At 42.7% G+C, this 21351-nt stretch overlaps 1 protein-coding gene across 1 annotated transcript in view; it reads left to right on the top strand.

Annotated features, from left to right (window-relative positions):
- Window positions 1-21351, top strand: part of Rorb (RAR-related orphan receptor B) — a 78236-nt gene that overhangs the window by 28107 nt on the left and 28778 nt on the right. Inside the window, exons 4-5 of the mRNA XM_013018432.1 lie at window positions 2448-2840; window positions 20125-20246. Coding sequence (XP_012873886.1) covers window positions 2448-2840; window positions 20125-20246 — 515 coding nt within the window. The remainder of the gene's footprint in view (window positions 1-2447; window positions 2841-20124; window positions 20247-21351) is intronic.

Here is a 21351-nt window from a genome sequence, read left to right as displayed (position 1 = left end):
TCTTTTTGCTTATGTGGTGCTGAGGAATCGAACCCAGGGCCTCATGCATGCAAGGCAAGCGCTCTACCACTGAGCCACCTTCCCAGCCCCTGGGATTTTTTTTTTTTAAGAAACATTATGGTAAAAATAGGAAGAGTGTGAACTTCTCTAACCCCAGCCATCACATTCACAGCCCAAGCAGACACGGGGGAGACACAGGTCCCCACATCTGGAAATGTATGCCACCATTCCAGTTGCTTCCTGTTCACCAGAACTTGGTCATTTAGCCCCAACTCTTGTGAAGAAGGCTGGGAAATATGGTCGCCATTCTAAACTGTCTCAGCCTGGATAGAATTTGGTAGCTCTCTACCCAAAGGAAAGAGAATATGACATTTTGGAGGAGACTGATAGGGAGTAAGTAGCATGGACATTTGGAGCTAAAAATGGTCAACATTTGACCCTAAGTTACTCTCAAATGAGTACAACCTTAGTGACTAAATCCAAGAGATAGCTTTATTTCTGCTTTCTACATCCACCTTTCTGTGTAATGTGAGCTCCCAGTAGCCCATGCAAACATTGTCACCAAAGAAGAGAAAACCTCAGAGAAGAGGTTCCTTTTGATTGGTCCAGGGTCGCACAGATAGGAGCTATGAGGAGAGTGGAGAGTTGGATGTTTCACACTGGGTAGTTCTGAGCTCCAGGATGTTCACGTGCTAAAATGAGAGCTGACAATGTGCCAGGGAAAATGTCAATTTCCTAACCGATCAGGAGTTTGAGTTGCACGAGTTAAAGAAACAGTGTGTTGCAATTCCATCCTCTTTCTACCACGCTGACTATTTGCCAAGACTCTTCCTCAATTTTCCTCAAAAGAGTTGAGGATTTTGCTGCAAGAGATGAGCAAAGAGATGAACACAATCAAACTTAAAAAAAAAAAACTGCTCAAAGAGATGAGCAAAATCAAACCTGAGGCTGGCAGAGGGAAGGAAGGCAGCAACCGTCAGCTTGCTGGCTGGGCACGGAACAAAATTGCTGTTTCCCAGGGATTCTTATCATTTGCTCCAGACTGACATAGCACTGAAAGCCAATGCGGTGGTTGACTTAAAATTGTGTTTTAAACCTACCCTGCATTCTTTGTCTTTCCCAGCACATTATGTACACAACCGTGCTAAAACCACAATAATAAGGCTGTTCCCAAGAGCCTGGTCACCATAGACTTACAGGAGAAATTTAACAGAAAGGGTCAATAGACGTTTTACGGTAGATCCAAGTTGATCGTTTTGCTGAGTGTAGGTTGTAGTTGTGTGAGGATGTTGTGTGAGGACTTTTATCATGAGTGGAAAAGAATGAGCAAATAGGTGTATAGAAGTACTATACACACACACACACACTTAAATTTCTTGTCTCTTAAGGCTACAGTTTGGATCTTAGATGTCTCCCAGGGACCTATATTGTAAAGACTTTGGATCCATGGGGGAAGATGGTCCAAGCATTAGGGGGTAGGGGCTGTAAGGGGTTCTCAGGTCACCTGGAGCAAGCCCTTCCCCAGCATCAGAAGACCCAAGCCCCTTCCTTCTCTCCTTAGCTTCCTCTTCGGGGAGTGTGAACGAACAGGGTTCACACTCCTCGCCTAGTGTTTAAACCCCGTGGCAAGGCCCCAAAGCAACAGGTCTACCTACCCATTGCGGTGCAGAAGCCTGGATTCACGGCGAGCCCACAGAGACCCGGTTTGCAATAACTAGGATGTGTGTGGGTAGGACAATCCTTTCTCTTTTTTAGATCCGTTGTCCGGGGTGTTTGTGACAGTTGATGCAAAGCACACGCACGCACACGCACATGCACATACATGCACGCACACACACGCATGCACGCACGCACAAACGCACACACATGCACACACGCACACGCACACACGCACACGCACACACACATGCACACACATGCACACACGCACGCGCAGCACACACATGCACACATGCACACATGCACGCACATGCACACACGTGCACACACGTGCACACGCACGTGCGCACACACGCACGCACGCACACACATACACATGCACACACCCATGCACACCCATGCACATGCACACACAACATGCACACACATGCACACACGTGCGCACCCACGCACATGCACACACATGCGCGCACGCACACACATGCACACACATGCACACACGCACACACATGCATACGCATGCACATGCACACGCACACGCACACACATGCACACACATGTGCGCACACACACACACGCACACACACGTGCACACACATGCACACACGCAGCCAGGGGCCTCCCTCTGCGTTACACACCAGGCCAGGCGCTGCCCCACGCACAACCTGTGCTCCCAATGGACTGGGCGTTGGAAGGACGCGGTCCAGCCCAGGCCCCGCTCAGCGCCCGGGCAGGGGTGAGCGTGGCCGCCTGACCCTTGGTGCTCTCTGCTTCCCTCCCCCACGCAGCGGTGAAGTTCGGCAGGATGTCCAAGAAGCAGCGGGACAGTCTGTACGCCGAGGTGCAGAAGCACCAGCAGCGGCTGCAGGAGCAGCGGCAGCAGCAGAGCGGCGAGGCCGAGGCCCTGACCCGCGTGTACAGCGGCAGCCTCAGCCACCTGAGCGGCGAGACGGGCGGCGCCTTCCACGCCAACGGGCACGCCATCGACCTGCCCAAGTCCGAGGCCTACTACAACGTGGACTCAGGTCAGCCCTCCCCGGACCAGTCAGGACTGGACATAACTGGCATCAAACAGATCAAGCAGGAACCCATCTACGACCTCACCTCCGTCCCCAACTTGTTTACCTATAGCTCTTTCAACAACGGGCAGTTAGCTCCAGGGATCACCATGACAGAGATCGGTAAGTGCCAGTTTTCTCCTCCGAGGCCTCGGTCCCCTTCGGCCCAGGCCTTCTTGGCTTGGGTCTAGACGAACTGAAGCACTTACCTCCGTGGCTGCTTCTGCGGGGGGCTTCGGGGTTGTAAAAGATGAACACGGGAGGCTGAGATTGGAGGATCGCAGGGGAGGCCAGGCTGGGGGGCAGAGAAGGCTGGGATCCCCAGTGAACCCCTCCAAAACCAGCAGCGGAGCTGCGGGCTCCACGTGGTGGAGCTCTGGCTTTGAGCAGAAGAGCTCAGGGACAGCGCCCAGACCCTGGGTTCAAGCCCCACAACTGCCAACACATACGTTAACTACTTAATCCTAATAATGGCTATTTGGTACCTTGCCCCATAAAAGTTGATTTTAGGTAAAGAGAGAAAAGAACGTTAACTGTGAAGAAATAACAGGTGCTATGTGTTGAATCTGGTTTCTTACTGGTCGGTATCAATAGAACAACTTCAGCAAGTATCCAAAATGATGTTGTTCAGAGAGAGTTAGTGAAAACATACAGAAACCGTGTGGAATAACCAAATGAATAGTAGCTCACCATCCCTCCCCAATAACTGCACACATAGATCAAATACACAGTGCATCTGTTTCCTTCTGTGTGGGAGGGGTGGAGCACAAGACTGCAAAGGCTCTGCCAGTCTGCATTAAAGAACGAATATACATGGGGTTCTGAGCTAAAGCAGTTAAGAGAGGCTGGTCTGCCTGTTCTAGAACACAAGAATGCAGTTCAGGTAGTCACAAGCAAGACTACATAGCATCAACAATGTGGTCTTCTTTCAGCCATAATGCCTTTCCATTCATAGGGAGTGATCATCAAGGGCACCCCAGCTCTCTTCTGACCTTGTGTGCTTTGTTCATCCCTCACGACCCTCCTCAGTAATGGGATTGTATGTCCACTGCAGTCTGGAAAAACTAGACCAACAGTGGTCACACTTAGTCCCACCACTCAGGCAGGGTGATTCCAGAGTTCTCATCGTGGTCCATCCATCAACCTGCTACTTGCAAGGGGTTTAAGTGGAAGCACCTAATTTTCCTAAGAGAGCATGTAAAAAAGAAAGAGTGAGAGAGAGAGAGAGAGAGAGGAGAGAGAAAGAAAAGAGAGAGAGGAAAGAGATAAAGTAGGGAAAGAAAGAGAAAAAGAAAGAGAGAAAGGAAAGAGAAGAGAGAACAAAGAAAGAGAAAGAGAGAAAGGAAAGGGAAGGAAGGAAGGAAGGAAGGCCACCATCTTATTTACATTCAAGTTACTTAAAATCTAAGTTCCCCAGTACCCTTGATATAGAACATAAATAAATTCCGAATGAATTAATTATCAACAATGGTTGGACAGCCTTTGCCCTATACCCTGAGGGGAAGTCACTTAACTGTCCAGAAATCATGGTTTATTTGTAAGTTAGCATCAGTACAAAGTATTATGGGAAGAGAAATACAGCAAAAACCATCAAATGCAATTACATTGTCCGGACAGTACTCCCAAATTTAGCAGAGTCCAAAGCCTAAATAATAGCTTGGATTGAATTCTGTTAAAACAGCAATGCCACCTAGTGGACACAAACCCATTTCATGAGTATCTACCTAGGGAGATACCGCTGGACTATCCAAACAAAATCCCACTTAATTCACTAAAAGACTAAGTTCTTAGCCAGGTACCTATGGCTCATGCCTGTAATCCTAGCTACTCAGGAGGCTCAGACCTGGAGGATGGTCATTAGGAGACAGTCTGGGCAGAAAAGTCTTCAAGATTCCATCTCCAATTAACCAGCGAAATGCCAGACTGGAAGTATAGCTCTAGTGGTATAGCACCAAGCTGGAAGCAAGTGAGCTGAGCGAACATGAGACCCTGTGTTCAAGATCAGTATAGCCAAACATACACACACACACACACACACACACACACACACAGAGTTCTTAACAGGACTGTCAGAAAAACATTACTGGTATAGTGTATTGGTTAAGTTCTGAGGTCAGACTTCCAGAGTTTAAAACCTAGTTGTGTCTTTTCCCTTGGGAAACTCACTTGTGAATGCTTGTAAAGTTGCATCTACTTGTAAATGTCTTACGTGTAAATGCTCATGACTTTTCAGACATACCTAAGTGTCATTATGTAATAATATTACTGATATTATAGTTATTGCCTGATTAAGTTCACTAGTAATGGCCTGTATTTAATTCTTACTAAAATCTGAGTATGAGTTGAGTTCCAGTGGCTCACACCTGTAATCCTAGATAGTCGGGAGGATGAGATCTAAGGATTGTGGTTAAAAGCCAGCCATTTCAAGCAAATCCTGGAGACTCTTATCTATAATTTATCAACAAAAAGCTAGAAGTGGAGCTACTATAGCTCAAGTGGTAGCCTTGAACACAAAAGCTCAGGGACAGCACCCAGACCCTGAGTGCAAGCTCCAGGACCAGCACCAAAAAGAAAAAAAAAAACCTGAGTATGTGTTACATATTGGTCTGCCCATTTTTATATGTGGTTAAAACCAGAGAACACATTTGGTCCAAGAAACATCAAGCCCCATTACAATGTATGCCTTCCCATCAAACAAATGAAACTCCTTGCAAGCTAATTGTTCTAGGTGATATAAACTAGAGTTTGTAGCGTTTGCATGTGGACATTTCAGCTTGATTTGATTTGTAAGCATCAAAATCCAATCTAGTTGGTAACAAGTTGTCCCAGAAAGAACCCTGCACACATCAACAGAAAATCAAATTCAAGATTATATTACATCGAAGAAAATTTTTAACATTTTTCTTGGCTCCTAGAAGTCCCGATATGCCTTTTCTGTTTTCTGAGGAAGAATGAAACTTGTGCAATCAGATTTTTATACTAAGATTGAATTATCTTAACACCTTTTTAAGACCAATTTTTGGGATGTTGGACCAGTCAGGGATATCACCCCACAAAAACACATCTTTCTGTAAATGGCCATAGGAATTCTGACTGCCTAGGTTAAGATTCTGATAATAATGGTTAGTTTAGGAAGGAGAATGTAGAGAACCCTTTCCTGCATTCTGGTCATTTTTCAATGTCCACCATTCTCATGCTGATGAAGTAAATAAAGCTTTTCTTGCTGATAAAGAAAATAAGAGCTAGAAGCCATGAATAGGGCACAGAGTTAGTTCACTAGCAAAGCTGAGCTAAGTCATTTCACGACTCTAAATTTCCAGGCAAGCTTTCCAAATTAGCTTTTGAAATGTTCCAATCACTCAAGACAAACAGGCTTCACAACTTCCCTGGGCCAGGGACACCTGGCGAAATCAGTAATTGTGATTCAAATTTTCGTGGGTGGACTGAAGGCATATGGCAGAGTGTTTGCCTTGCGTATACAAGCCTGCAGTTACTAATCACAGAAAAGAAACTTCGGCATGGATGATTGAGAGGCTAAGGGGACCTCAGGTGAGGGAGGTGTGAGGATCCATTATCCTGAGACTCCTCTCACAGCAGGAAAGTTTTCTTTTCAAACTTTTGAGAATAGCCAAACAAAAGTACAGAAGAGAAAGAAAAAGCCGTGAAACATTTCTGGAATTACATCCTTGAGGTCTTCAAAATCCCCAAGGAGAAAGAAGCCATCAAATCACAGACAGAAAAAAAAAGCTGCAAATTAATATTTAGGCAGTAGTACTAATAGGGCTTGGCTGGAAACTTCCTTCAGGCCCACATGATGGATGTGTTGTATCTCCGGGAATAAGATTTTGCTGCAATTGGTGACAGAGAAAGGAAACTAGCTAAGGGATATTCAGCAAACGAGCAACGGTCTCTTCCTTTTTTTGCTTCTCTGTTATAGCTCTCAGATGATCGAGGGGGATTCTGTGGGACTAATACTCTTAATGAAAGCTCATTTAGGCTGAAAGGTGATTGACAATGTCTCTGGGAGGTATCAGACAACAAGACAATTCAAACAGCTGAGCAGCATGCTTTCATAAAACAAAAATGTCTCCATCAAATTAGCTATGATGTTGAGGGAATCAATTACCCTGAACCCACACCACCTGGCGGTTGGTAGTAGGCTAAGCAATCTTCCTTCCAAAAGGCAGATGTCTATTTTAGACAAAAATGATCTCATTGATGTTGTTCTATATAACGTTAAACATAGATTTCTTTTTAGTTTCCTTTTGTTTTCTATTTTATAAAGTCTGGAGTTTTAACTAGCAAAAAAAAAAATAGAAATAGGGCTGGGTACGGTGGTACAGTCCTGTAATACCAGCTACTCAAGAGTTGGGGATGGACTCCCAAGACCCTAAGGAAATAGACAAACAGACCATAGGTAGATAGACAGATATAGATAAAAGTAAAAAAAAAATTTAGACTAGAGCAAAACGTTGACACAATGCTTGTCTAACAACTACAAGGCCCTGAGTTAAACCCCCAGTGGTGCCCCCCAAAAAGGGGAGGGGGGAAAGAAGGAAGCCTCATTTTTCAACGTTACTTATTGCAGAAGCTGATGATTAATAGCTAAAGAAGATTACAGAAAGAGGTTGGCTTAGAAGATACCTGCAGCTTGTTACGGTACTATTTTCTGCTCAGGGCTATATGGAAATGTAGGCGATCTCACTAGTGGTGTTTTATTTTGCTGAATTCTATAAAAGCGGACGATGGTTCCATTCTTCACTATTAAGAAACCCAAATGGGCTGTTACGATCTCCTTTTATGACTGGTGCAGAAAATGGAAACGAGGGGAAGCCATAGGGTTTGGGTGAAGAGAGGACTGCTGGGAAATCCTGAAGGACGCTGGAGAACTTGCCTGCGGCAGGAGCCAGTGAGCAATCTCCCTGGGAGTCTGGTGGCAGTGACAGGTGGAGCTCTCATGGGGTTAAAAAGAAAGAAAAAAATCACCCCACTAATGACACAGTTAGTAACCACCATCACCTCAGAAATGAAAAGGGATATGCAAATTATATTCAAATGAACACTACAGGCAAGCAGGGACTGCTTAGGGGGCCAAGCCACTCCAAGTTAATAGACCACCCGTGTACTAAGTGACCACAGAGATGCAGCTTTGGGAGAAATCTGCCCGTCCTTCCTGGGCCCACACCATTCTACCTTCTCCCTACAAAGGAGCCAGCCTACCAAGGTCACCTATTTCCAAAGAGGGACTTACATAGCTACGCTGACCTATTTACGCTGTCTGTTTCTATGTCGTCCACCGTATACTTCCCAAAAGGTGCTGAGTTCCAGAATCCTATCTTCGATCTCAAAAACAATTCCCTGAGTGCAGAAACTGGACCGGTCAACCAAATTTGCCATCTATTTTTTAATCTCTAAGGTTTATTTTGCTTTTATTTCCTCTCTAGAAAGTCTGGAGTTTTAAATATCAAAAAAAATATAGAAATAGGTTGGGCATGGTGGTGGTAGATGCCTATAATACCAGCTACTCAAGAGCTGGAGATGGACACACAAGACTCTAAGGAAATAAACAGGAAAAAAGTGAGGGTGAATGTGGCATGAATGACCACGTGTGAGCAGGAATGACCCCGGAGGACCCCTGAGGCAGAGGACTCTGCAGTTCTTCCTGAGGGTCATTCAAAGCCACGTCTCTTTAGGTGTCTTTGAATAACCTTCCAAAGACAACCGAAGGTCACAAGTGATATTTCATAGGACTGAACTCAGTGCAGACTTCATACAACTGGAATGACTGATGTGACGCACATAAAACATTGTGACTAGAAAGGCTCTGGTGTCCACAAATGTTGACCACATACACCTAGATGCTCAATTCTGCTCTTCCAAATGTGCCTGTCTGTCCACAATGTCTGAATGCTTAGTCATCTGCAGGCTGGTTCCTCTGTTTTTACAGCTTTCCTAATCTGTTAGCATTCGCTAATCTATCACCTTGTATGTTTTGACTGGAAATTGTGCAAATTAATTTTCCTTACTAGACTTCCTTTCTCTGGAGATACATTTTTTTGCCAGTCCTGGGGATTGAACTCAGGGCCTGGGCACTGTCCTTGAGTTTCTTTTGCTAAAGGCTAGCACTCTACCACTTGAGCCACAGCACCACTTCCAGCTTTTTCTGCGTATGTGATACTGAGGAATGAAACCCAGGTCTTCATGCGCACTAGTCAAGCACTCTACCACTAAGCCACATTCCCTGGAGATACTATTCTAGGACTCAATTTTGACTCAGAATTCAGAACTTCATGAAGAGATTCTAAAATCTACCAGGAAAAAAAAGAGAGATGTTTTGATCAGCTCTTGGAAAGCCAATTCTATGTAATACACCCAATTTCAAAAATTCATAGTAGGTATGAACTATTCTGCAGTAAGAAAAAGATTTCAAAGGTGTCTGCCTGTGGCTTTGTAGAAGGGAATACTGGTTGCTTATATGGTGACCTATGAAATAATCCTACTGGCAGTTTCCACGTAGAATCATATTGCAAAATGTTATGCTACAGACAAAGAAAAAAGAGAGGAAGAAAGAAAAGAGGAAAGGAAGAAGGAAGGAGGGAGGGGAGGAAGGAAAGAAGGAAGAAAGAAAGGAAGGAAGAAGGAAGGAAGGAAGGAAGGAAGAAAGGAAGGAAGGAAGGGAGGGAGGAAGGAAAGAAGGAAGGAAGGAAGAAAGGAAGGAGGAAGGATAAGGAAGGAGGGAGGGAGGGAAGGAAGAAAGAAAGAAAAGAAACAAAGTAAAAAGAAAACATGCTTTTAACACATTGCAAGCTTTGACATTGGCTCCCAGATCTCAAAATTGCTTTGGCTTCAGCGGCAGTAAAAGTGCACTGCTCCTTTTCAGGCACCCAGTTTTGGAAGAGCTGGTTAGGGTTAAAATACCACATGGCCCCTGAAAGCCAGACATGCCCATTGATCACCTGGTTAACGGAGGTCAATCAATATACGTTTAGCTTCATTAACTGAGTATAGAGCTAACTTAATAGGCTTTTGCCAGTATAGGTTTTATTTCTGTTCACATTTGCAAATGTGAACACACTGGTTGAGAAAGCTCTCAGATGTAACTCTTGTTTTTGTTTGGTTTTGGTTAGTCTTTGAAGATAAACTTTTCTTTGACAATATTCCCTCAACAGTGAGGAGAGTGAAATTACTATTTAACTTTGAGGATATCTGTGAGGCCTTTGGGGAAATGCTAATTGGTTTTCAGACCAGTTTGTTCTGGAACAATTGGTGCTGGACTATTTGGAAAGCACTTATTTTAAAACATTAGTCAATTAAGTGCATTATTTAAATAATCGAATTACTTTTTCAGGTTTAGGTTAAGTGTCTGAAAATGTAAAAATGGCCCCCTAGATTACCTCCAAATTACTTCTTCTTAAAAGGTCAGCAATGCATTGACTGCATTTCCAAAAGGGTAGTGAGGTGGGGGGGGGGGGGAATTGCTCCTGTTTAAATTAACAACCAATCCATATGTCAACAAAATTCGAACAGTAAAAATCAATCCTAATGATGGCCCTGAGCAATTGTGATAATTAGGTTTCATCATCTGTGACCCCCTGGTTGTCCTCTGGGTAAAGTATGGAAGTACAGCAGCTTTTAAAAGAGAGGAGGTGAAGATTTTAATAGGGTCCAAACCGTATTGTCTGTCTTATCTAAGGATTTTCACGTGCTTTGCAGACTGGAAACAGTACCCTCCTCCTCCTAGTTCTGTATGTCATTTCCTGCATGGGCCAAACAGTATAAAATCCCCATGGATTCCCCCAGTGACCCACAGTTTCCCACAACTTTTAGAAAACATCATCCTTCCTAGAAGCAAGACTTAGCTGTAGACTGCCTGGCTAGCAAGCAAAAGCCCTCAGTTCAAACCCCAGTAGGAGAAAGAAAAAAAAGGAAGGAAGGAAGCAAGCAAGCAAGCAAGCAAGCAGGGAAGGAGGGAGGGAGGCAGGGAGGAAGGGAGGGAGGGAGGAAAAGGGAAGGAAGTCCAGGCACCGGCTTAGCTGCTTAGGAGGCTGAGATCTACACTCCGTAAGGTTACAAGACACCTTGGACAGACAGTTAGCTACAATTAACCAGCAACAAGTTGGAAGTGGAGGTGTGGTTCCAGTGACCTAGTGCCTTGAATGACAAAGCCAAACGAAAGACCAAGGCCCTGAGTTCAAGCCCTGGTGCTGGCACAAAGTAAAAGGAAAGAAAGAATACATCATCGCTGTCAGATCCTCCGTGAACGGAGAATCGAATTAAAGAAAAATAAAATCTTAGAACTTTAGGAAGTTCATGACTTTCCCAAAGCCAAGTCTGAAAGGGATCTTCCTCGTTTTACCTACAGCTTCTTGTAGAATTCACCAAATTGTAGGACATTTCCTGTGCTAACCTTTTCTGATTGCTCTAGGAAAGAGGTCTTCTGACTTGAAAGTTAACTTTGAAATGTAATGTTTTCCTAAGAGATTCTTTCTCAATTTTATTAACTAGTTTCAGAAAGGAAACTGCAATTTTCCCCCAAATTAGACATGCACTAATGCACTGAAACAAAACAGTCGTGATCCAAACCATCTTTCTGTTTTTCAGCAATTAAGAAATCATCCCTTTTTACAGTTAATGTGATTCGGTTTTTTTGTGTTATTATTTTTTATGTGCTCTGCTTAGGGACAAATGTTATATGGCTTCTTTTGGTTTTCATTTCCTGGCTTCTCTCTTTTTATGCTTGTGGTGCTTGAACTCAAGGCCTGAGTGTCGTCCCTGAGCTTTTTTGCTCAAGGCTAGCACTCTACCACTTTGAGCTGCAGTTCCACTTCCGGTTTCCTGGTAATCAATTGGAGGTAAAAGCTTCATGGACTTTCCTGCCCAGGCTGGTATGGAGCCTCAGAGCTCAGCCTCCTTGAGTAGCCAGGACTACAGGGTAAGACCCTGGGTGCCCAGCTCACTTTTTAGTTAACTACTATATTCCATGAATCTTGAGAGAATTCAAGCCACCTAATCTGTTCTCTTAGTCTTTGTTCAGTTACTGTTATTATTCTCATTAATCTGATTTTCATTATTGTTTCTCATCTTTGATTAATGTGTGTTTTATCATATTTTCAGCATTTTTAAAGACAGAAATACAATATTATGTTTTGTTCATATATTTTTTTCTGAAAAAAAACCTTGATGCAAAAAATTTGATACATAAAAGGAAAAAATCAGTGATGCCAGTTTCTGAATAAAGGATAGACTAGATTTTTACACGAAAAGAAGACTGGAAGCTTTATCATGGACAGCAAAAAGTGAGGGGCTATTGTTGCCCCTAAGAAGAATTCAAGGCAGGCATTGTAACGCGGGCCTGTAATAATAGCTATTCAGGAGGCTGAAATCTGAATCTTACAGTTGGAAGCCGGGCTGGGAAAGAGAAAATTGTGAGACTCTTATCTACAGTCAATCTAACTAGTTAATAAATACGGAAAAAGATGTTGCTCAAGTGGTACCATTTCAGTCATGGGGGAAAAAGCCAAAAGCGAGCCCAAGGCCCTGAGTTCAATCCCCAGTACAGGCTAAAAAATTCAAAACCCATAAATGCTAAGTCTACTATTTCTGTCAAGGTTAATGGATCACTAATAACATTTTTGTTTTAAGTTTAAATGTTAATATTTTTATTCTGAAGCAGAGTTTTATTTATGCTAAAAGAATGATCTCTAAATAGAAACTCTAGGAGGCCTTTACATGGTATTATCTTCTCAGACATTGTCATCAATAACAAGCCACAAAGCTTTATCTGCCTAATGACAGAAAACTCATAAAATTAGTGATCCACTGTAAAAACCAAAAATGTATTTGCTGAAATGTTTCACTTTACAACTCATTGTTTTAATATCATGTAGCTAACAGCCCTTAAGTGTGGATTCTAAGAAATCGTGATACTATGAAAACCTAATTCAAGCACTTAAAGCATGCCTTGAGCAAGTCCACAGAGATATCTTGACATTCATTCAAAGAGAATCCCTTAAGAATTCCACTTTCACAATAATCATATAAACTAAAACAGAGGTTTCTTAGATTCTTAAGGCAAGTGACAAATTAAAAATTCATTAATCATTTTGATTGAGGCTGAGACAGAGCATTTTTAGCAAGAATACTTTCAAGTCTAAAAGGGGGAAAAAAGCTCTCTTGTGGAGGAAAATGAATGGGGGGTACAGTTCATCATGAAAGAGCATTCCATAAGAAGAGGCAAGGAGGTAGGCAGGTGGAGACTCAGGAAATTCAAACACAACACCCTCTACTGCTCTGTCCTGCTTGAATCTCAGCAGCTGGGCCAGAGTGCTCTTTGCAAATAAACATAAAGGTACCTGTTTTAAAGATATCCTCAGCGCTCCCCATTCCCAGGATGGGGGCTTCTAGAAACCTCCCTTGCCATCTGTATCGGAGCCCCTGTAGCCTTTGGAGAGCGCCATTTGCTAGAAATGTCTACTGAGAGCTAAAATAAGCCCCTTTGGTGGAAAAACCCGCTGAGTGGTTGAAATCAGAACCCCAGAAGGTCACTTGCTATTTTAGTAGCTGCAAGCTGGTTCCTCTTTTTATAACATCGCAGTTATAAACAAGAAGTTGTCACCTTGTCAGTTTACTTCTTTCTTTGCCAAAATAAGCAGAGGTAGCTTGTTTTCTACATAGAAACTAGGTAATTTGGATGACTTGTTTTCAAACGTTGTCTTACTATTGAATCAATACGCAGGAAAAGCTGTTTTGCCTATATTTCTTTAACCATTGCTTCAAGGTTTTTTTTTCCTTACATCTTTTGATATCTTCTGATACGACTGACCTTTAAAACTCCGCTGAGCTGTGTAAACTTTGTCACATCTTGACTTCAAGAGGGGCTTCCTTTCCCTCTTTGATTTATTGAAGCGATCACAATGAAGAATATTGAGGCTGGGTAGGGAATGTGAAGGTTCGTGTGTGTGTGTGTGTGTGTGTGTGTGTGTGTGTGTGTGTGCGTGCGTGTGCGCGTGCGTGCACTTGCACGAGGGAGGGGAGCAGGAAGGAGAGAGAAAGAGAAACTTACAGGTATGAAGATATGGTCTGACTTGAGCTGGAGGAAGGAGATGAGTTCTATAATTATTGCACACACTATAGAGAATTACTACCAATTGTATTCCATCTCCCCTTCCAAAACTTAATTTCTGTCTTCTTCTTACCCATATCAAAAGCAAAGGTTATCCTTAAGACTTTTAGAGAAATGTGTGTGACACTTTCAGCAGTATCATTGAACATTTTGTTTACTGGCCTGTATCAATTATTTTTTAAAGTTTCTTGGTTTCTTTTTTGCATTCCAATTATACATTCTCATTTCCATCCCATAAAGTTAGCTTCATGTATGAAGTGACGGGTTCTATTAATCAAACATTAATCCTGAGTTAGAATAAGCCTTTCCCTAAAAATAAGTAAATAAGTCAAAGACTAAAACACAATAGAAATTTTATAGAAACCAATCTTTTTATATGTTTATCCCTATAGGAATATGGAAAGGAAAAAGGAGAGAAGAGGGAGAGAGAGAGAGAGAGAGAGAGACTACACATGAAATTAAGAGTAGCATATAAGTAACTGTGTACTTCTGTTATGATCAAAGCAGCTTTCCCACTCCAGGGTGCTAACCCAATCTCGGTCTTACTGATCACACCTTAGGACTTTAGCTATAAGAAGACAGAACCGTGTTCTCCCCAGAAGCTCATCATCACCTCCACTTAAAAACTCATCCGCCTTTTCCCTAGTCCAGTGCATCACCTCTAATGGTGGCAGAATTTCCCATGAGTTGGTTTTCTGTGCTGCATTCCTGTCAGGCCCATTTGCCCGGCCTGTTGGATGCCAGCTCCTTCTTCAGTAACTACCATGTGCGGCCCAAGCTCAAGAATCCAACAAGCTGAACTCTGATAGAGCTGCAACCCTAGTCAGAGTGAGGAGGGAGGGTGTTCAATTGCCCCGAAAGATTCCATCTCCTAGGCTTCTTGGCCTCCACCTCCTTTGTCTGGACTTTCTCATGTGGCTGGTCCCTGGAGAGGACTGCGTTTAAGATTACCTTTTCTATTTGTCCAGGCAAGGACTCTTGAAAGTTCCTTTGGCTCCCAGAAGAAACTTTGCATACTGTATTCTTTGTCTCTCCTTTTGTCCCTTCCTTTGAAGTCCTTCCTTTTACACAACTGTAGACTCTCAGTCCAAGCAAACTTCCTCTGATGTTCAAGATCCTTTCTATTCTTCAGAACGAGACTTCCAGCCAGGCTCCCTTGAGGCCACATCTCGTTTTACCCAGAAAACCTTATGCCTTAAGGACCTGAGCCTTGTCAGGGTCAAATCGGTTTTTGCATGTGACTCACCTCTGCACTGTAGAATGGGGGGAAAGCTGAGGGGGAAATATAGCTGCAACCGCAGCTCCTGCAGCTGTACCTCCATTGCCATTTGCAAGGCTTCTGTGCCAAGAGATTTGTCTCTTATGCTTGCCACACAGGCCTGGGAAATAGTGTGTGCTTGGTGCAGGCTTCTGAGTCGTTCTGAGTATTTGGGCTCTGAGATGATCAACAAAAAGGTTCATCTTTGCTTTCTCAAATGCCTTGCAAAATAAGGCAGGAGGTCGATGGACATTTGGGTGTTTATTGGACAGATGAAAGAAAGATGGATGGGTGGATAAAATGGATGGATGGATGGATAGACATTCTCAATATTATCCTTAAGGACTCATCGTTGATCAAGCACTTACTCTATCTAATACCCCCTCATTTTCTTATTGCTCTATCTGCTGCTCTCCTGTATTTGCTTTCAGATTGGTTCTGAATCTCAACCTTCCACTTCATCTCCAGCAGACCTTCTTAAATCTTACCCTGCTTTTCACAACAGCCTGGCTAACTCCACTCCCCACCCGCCCACCCCCATCCCCCACCCAGTGCCATTTCTTCTTCTTGGCTATGGCTAGGATCATTTTCCTTAAAGAACTGACCATGTCACTGTCTGCCATGTCCCTTCTTCCTCCGCTTCCCATTTGCCTTCAAGATTTAAAAAAAAATCAGAGATAAGATCTAGAATCCTACAAGATAGAGCTCCAGATTGCTTATCCATCCACCCCTCCTTCAGTGCTCCCAAGCCCTCTACTGCAAACACACCAGAACTCTTGCCATGAAATATGAACCCATTGTCGCACTGCATTTCCTGACTCCATAAAAACTGGTCCAGTGCCACGCCTTCTTTCTGAACCTCCCTTGTTTCCCCCAATGAAAGCAAACGTGGCCAGCTGTCGTAAAGCACACTTGTAATCCCAGCACTGAGAAGGCTGAAGTAGGAGGATCACAAACTTGTCTGGCTTTGACTATATACATAGCAAAACCTTGTCTCCACGCAAGTAAAATGAATAGATGGAAAAGATTAAGATACATAAAAGGGAGGCTGGTTATAAAGATGTAAGGGCGGTGATAGTATAAGACATCAGTGTGGAGATCATTTTTCTGTGCCTTTATAATATTGTTCTCCCTACCTGTTTGACCCTTCAAGGCCCAGCTGAGCTCTGCTGTGGTTATTTATTATTGAGCCTATGGAGTTAAGACACTTTGTTTTGGAGGTTCCCACAATCCTGTGGAATATGTGGTCTGATCTGATTGCAAGATCCTTCCACACAAAGGCAATGTCTTTTGTTTTAGCCTACGCTGTGCCCTGTTATATAATAGAAGCGTTGCTCAAAACCCATTTGTGAACAGGCCATTGGGACAGTCCGGTGGTAGGCTCTGTTATGACGCAGTTCCTGGAGAGCTCACAGCGCTGAAGGTCTGAGGCAGACAGAAGCACACAGCAGGAGCCTCAGTAGAAGGCGGCATCAGGACACTGAGTGTGGCCAGCCTTTTCACAGAGCGAATCATAGCAAAGGCAGAGAAGCCCTCCCACTGAACGGATATCTGAGTCAAGTCCTAGAGCGTACATGTTTTCACTTTCCCACATGTTCATTATGTCTGCCCTGCTCCCCTCATACTCCATAGTACTATTGAGTGGCCAAGGGCAGAAGACCAGAGAGTTCTTAAGCTTTGGCTAGTGGTTCCCAGAAGATAATCTAATGAACAGATAGTAGCCAGGCACTGGTGGCTCACAGCCTGTCATTCCAGCTACTCTGGAGGCTGAGATCTGGAGAACCATAGTTCAAAACCACCCCAAGGAAAAGAAAGTTCACACAGCTCTATCTCTAAAACAGCCAGCAAAAAGCCCAGCTAAAGGCATTGCTCAAGTTAGATCACTGGCAGAGAAAGCACAAGACCTTAAACTCTAACCTCAGTACCAGCAGGATAAAAAAGGACAGTTTGTTTTTTTCCCCGGAATGTAATTTTGATGAATATTTCTAGTTTTGCTTCCAAAACCTGGAGCCTGTAAATTGCCAACAAATCAGCAGATCTTTGAAGCCGAAAACAAACTACTCCATGAAGACAGAAGTTTGACAACTATAAAGATATAAGAGCTTTTATGTTTTCACTTAACAATCAGAGAAGAGATGTACGTTAAAATATAAATAGCTGGGATGTACAGATGAAAATAAACAATACTGAACCACGATTTACCAGTGTTCTGCGGTATGACGTGTAGAGGAATTGAAAAACGGAGAGTTTGGAATTGCTTGTCTGTTGGTGCTGTGGTTTCGACTTAGGACCTCTTTCTTGCTAGACAGACACTCTGCCACCTTAGTGATACCAGCCAGGTGATTTTTGCTTTAATTATTGTTTTATATTGTTCCCATCATCTTGTGTTCTATTTCAGAAGTTGGCCTCAGATCATCTTCTTGTACCTTTCAAATGCCTGAGATTACAGGCATGTACTACCCTGCCTGGTACTATAGGAATTTTTTTTTAAGGAAGTACTTTGTGTTATGATAGACAATGAAAGTCTACACATGCTCAATAAAGTATGACCATCATCTTGTAAGTTAACCTTTTACATCATCTTCTACTCTCTCCCCTGTTTTGATGAGGGAAAAAACTAACAAATGTTGGAAGAGCTTCTTTTGGTGACACTGATTGCTTGAGTCACATCTCTGTTCTATGTCCATTGGAAGCATCAGATTGCTTCCACCAAGACAAACTATACAGCATGTGCTAACAGTGATCAACATGGTTGGCTTCCATTCAGTGTTTTTGGGGTGCCAGTGAACCAGTGAAGGAGTGGGATTTAGAAATTTCACTCATATCCTAACTGACATTTCTCATTGTCTGTATCACTGAAACTCAATTGAGTTCCTATCACATACAATCAGAAAAACTTAGAGACATAAAGACAAGAAACCCAATGACTGTTCTCAGGACTGTCCTGGGAAAACAAAAGAGAGCCATTTTAAGGGGTAAAAAAATAGAATTTGCATTTGAAAGGATACAACCGGAAAACACAAGAAAAATCCCATTTCTGCATGAGCCAAGAAGTGACTGGGCAAAAGATTCCCTCTTCTTCATTCCACACACACCCCACACACCAAACTACCAGGTATTTGGGTGACTCAAGCTGTCCCTGTCTCCGGATGTTCAAACAGCAGATGGCACAAAGGAAGGCCTCCTGCTGGCTTCTCCAGCTTCTGGGGCCTCACCAGAGCCCTGCAGAAAAGCTCTTCTCTCTGACTCTCTCACTCCACTTTTACACACCAAATGCAAACTGATCAAATGCAAGATAAAATACAACTCATCTGGAACAAACTACTCCAAAAACAACACAACAGTATTGTGTTTGTCTCCACTTTTTAGAAGCATAATCATATCCTCATTTATAACTTTTTTCATCCAGGTGTTATTGTAGAGGTGGTATACACGGGGGCTACAGTTACACAAGTCAGGTAGTGAGGACATTTCTTTTGGAACAGTGTCACCACTTCCCTCCTTGTCTCCCAGTTTTCCTTCCTTGCCCCCCTCCTCCATAAGTTATATAGTTCATTTTCAACATAGTGTCTAGTGAGTACCACTGCTGCACTTGTTCACCCTTTTTTCCACCATTTCTGTGCTTCCCCGTGCCCTCCCCAAATCAGATAACCTTATATATAAGATAAAAGGTACCGGAGTGAAAAAAGCAACAAAAGAGAAAACAAACAAAAACAAAGCAAAAAAAACAAAAAATAACTCTTTTTCCATTTCCTTGAGTTCATTTCGATCAACATCATTTTATACGATCATATGCATGTAGCTATCGAGCATTTGTGATCCTCTCCCAAGAATATCCTTCTTTGGTCTCACTGTGTGAATGTTTAGAGTCCTGTATAATTTATCATGTCCATGTGTAAAGGGAAAAATAGTATATAATAAGTTAAGAAAGTTGAATGTAATAGCTCCATGACTCAACTCAAGGGAGGCTGGGAAAATGGCTCAGTGGTAGAGTGCGTGCCTTGCATGTATGTATGAGGCCCTGAGTTCAATTCCTCAGCACCACATATGCAGAAAAAAGCCAGAAGTGGCGGCGCTGTGGCTCAAGTGGTAGAGAGCTGGCCTTGAGCTAGGGACAGTGCCCAGACCCAGGGTTCAGGCCCTATGACGGACCAAAAAAAAAAAAATCAACTCAAGGGCCCATATTATTTCATCTATTATTCTGTTCTTATTGGTGTAAGATGGATGCATGGTCTAAAAGCAAATCTACCTGACGAGTGTCATCTGCAAAGTGTGATTCTATCTCGGTCCTTCTAATCTGTTCCTTCATTCCTATAATCTTTTCTTTCTGAGCTCATCATTATTATAATCTTGTCTGTGAAAGATAAACACATTTTTAAGATGGGCAAATATATTTATATGTAAACTTTCTACATATGCAATTAAATGAGATCTTAATAGGCTTCAAAACATTTTAAACTATTTAGACAGTATGCAGTAGGATTTTTAATAGATATTCAGGCCAAAATCGAACAAGATACTTTTACGAAAGGGGTAATTTTCATCAAGATGCCTTGTACTTATAAACTGATCAGTTGAATGGTAGCCCCTTTGTAGAACTACTTAAATGCAATAAAACTACTTTTCAAACCAATAAGGTAAAAAAAAAAGTTCATGTATCTTTAAAGAAAGGCATTATTTGAACATTTTACAACATGAAAAAATCTCATAGCTGTCATCCAACAGGGAGAGGCAAGAGGAGGAACATTGATCAAAAGACTGCAAATTTTGAAAATGCAGAAAGCAGAATGGTGGGTTTGGGGCACACCTGCGCTATATAGCATGGTTAACGGTAACCTGGACTAAGTAGTAGGGCCCTGTCTAAAAAAAAAAGAGGGTGGGGGAGTTCAGAGATTTTACGAGAGATTGTGCTGTGAAATGTTAAAGTTGTTCCAGTGCCATTAGAAAATCTCCAGAGCACATTCCTGTAGTGAACTTCTTAGCATGATTTCAGTTACAAGCCTTCAAATTGATATGCTTTCTCCTAGATCGAATTGCACAAAACATCATCAAGTCCCACCTGGAGACCTGTCAGTACACCATGGAGGAGCTGCACCAGCTGGCGTGGCAGACTCACACCTATGAGGAGATTAAGGCGTATCAAAGCAAGGTACTCTGCAACACAACCAGACTCTCCTCTGTAATCCACTCATATCCGCCACCTTCAATCTCAGCCCCAGGGATATCTTAGTCCACGTCACTCCTGGGTACCATACAGGGCTTAGTGAAAGGCACTGTCTGACTGACCTCCCAGAGATAGTGTGCCTTCCTCACATGGTCTTAATATAGTTCATGCTGGCTTCTTGAGCCCCTGTGCGTTAACCTTCTCTAACACACACACACACACACACACACACATACACACACACACACACACACACACAGGAAAGGAAATATTCTAAATTTTTATTCTTTCCCTACCCACTGAAAAGGACACAAGAAATAAAAACTCTCATGCTATTATTAGTGGCAACATTTCTGCATATACAAGGGAGAATTCGTAAAGGGAAGTAGTTGCTTCTTGTTTGATGTTCCTATTTCCTGACTTCAGGATTGAAATTCTTAATGATAAGATCAACCAATGAGTGGAATGGGCGGGGGAGGAAGGAGTTTTCTTGTGTGCCAGTATTGGGACTTGAAATCAGTGCCTGGGCACTGTCCCTGAGCTTTTTTTTGCTCAAAGCTAGTGCCCTGCCACTGAATCATAGCACCACTTCTGGCTTTATCTAAGTAGTGTATTTAAGATGAGAGTCTCACAGACTTTCCTACCCTGGCTGGCTTCAAACCATGATCCCCAGATTTCAGCCTGAGTAGTTAGGATTACAGGTGTGAGCCACTGGCACCCAAGTTCAGTGGAATTTTTTAAAAATCAGATATATAAATATATGTGTATCTAAATGTATGGCTTACATATCATACTGATTTTTCTCTCACAGAACAACAAGCTTTATTACTATTATATAAACATGGATGTGGAGGTAGAGATATTTCTGTGGTGAATAAAAAGCAGAACCCATACAACATGGATTTAAGGTTCTCAGGTCAAATAGAAGAAGCCCAAGAACTAAAATACATTTATATTCTATATTATTCTATAGTATAATGGGAGTAAATGCTATATTATTCATGAGAGTGATTTCATTTCATGGGATGCCCTTTCCTTTGGAAGAATTCTGAGCTGGGTGCCGCTGGCTCACACCTGTAATCCTAGCTAC

Source organism: Dipodomys ordii, unplaced genomic scaffold (assembly GCF_000151885.1).
Source record: "Dipodomys ordii isolate 6190 unplaced genomic scaffold, Dord_2.0 Scaffold40, whole genome shotgun sequence".
Taxonomy (NCBI): domain Eukaryota; kingdom Metazoa; phylum Chordata; class Mammalia; order Rodentia; family Heteromyidae; genus Dipodomys; species Dipodomys ordii.
Note: the sequence above shows the minus strand (reverse complement) of the source record. Positions and strands in the feature narration are given on the sequence as shown.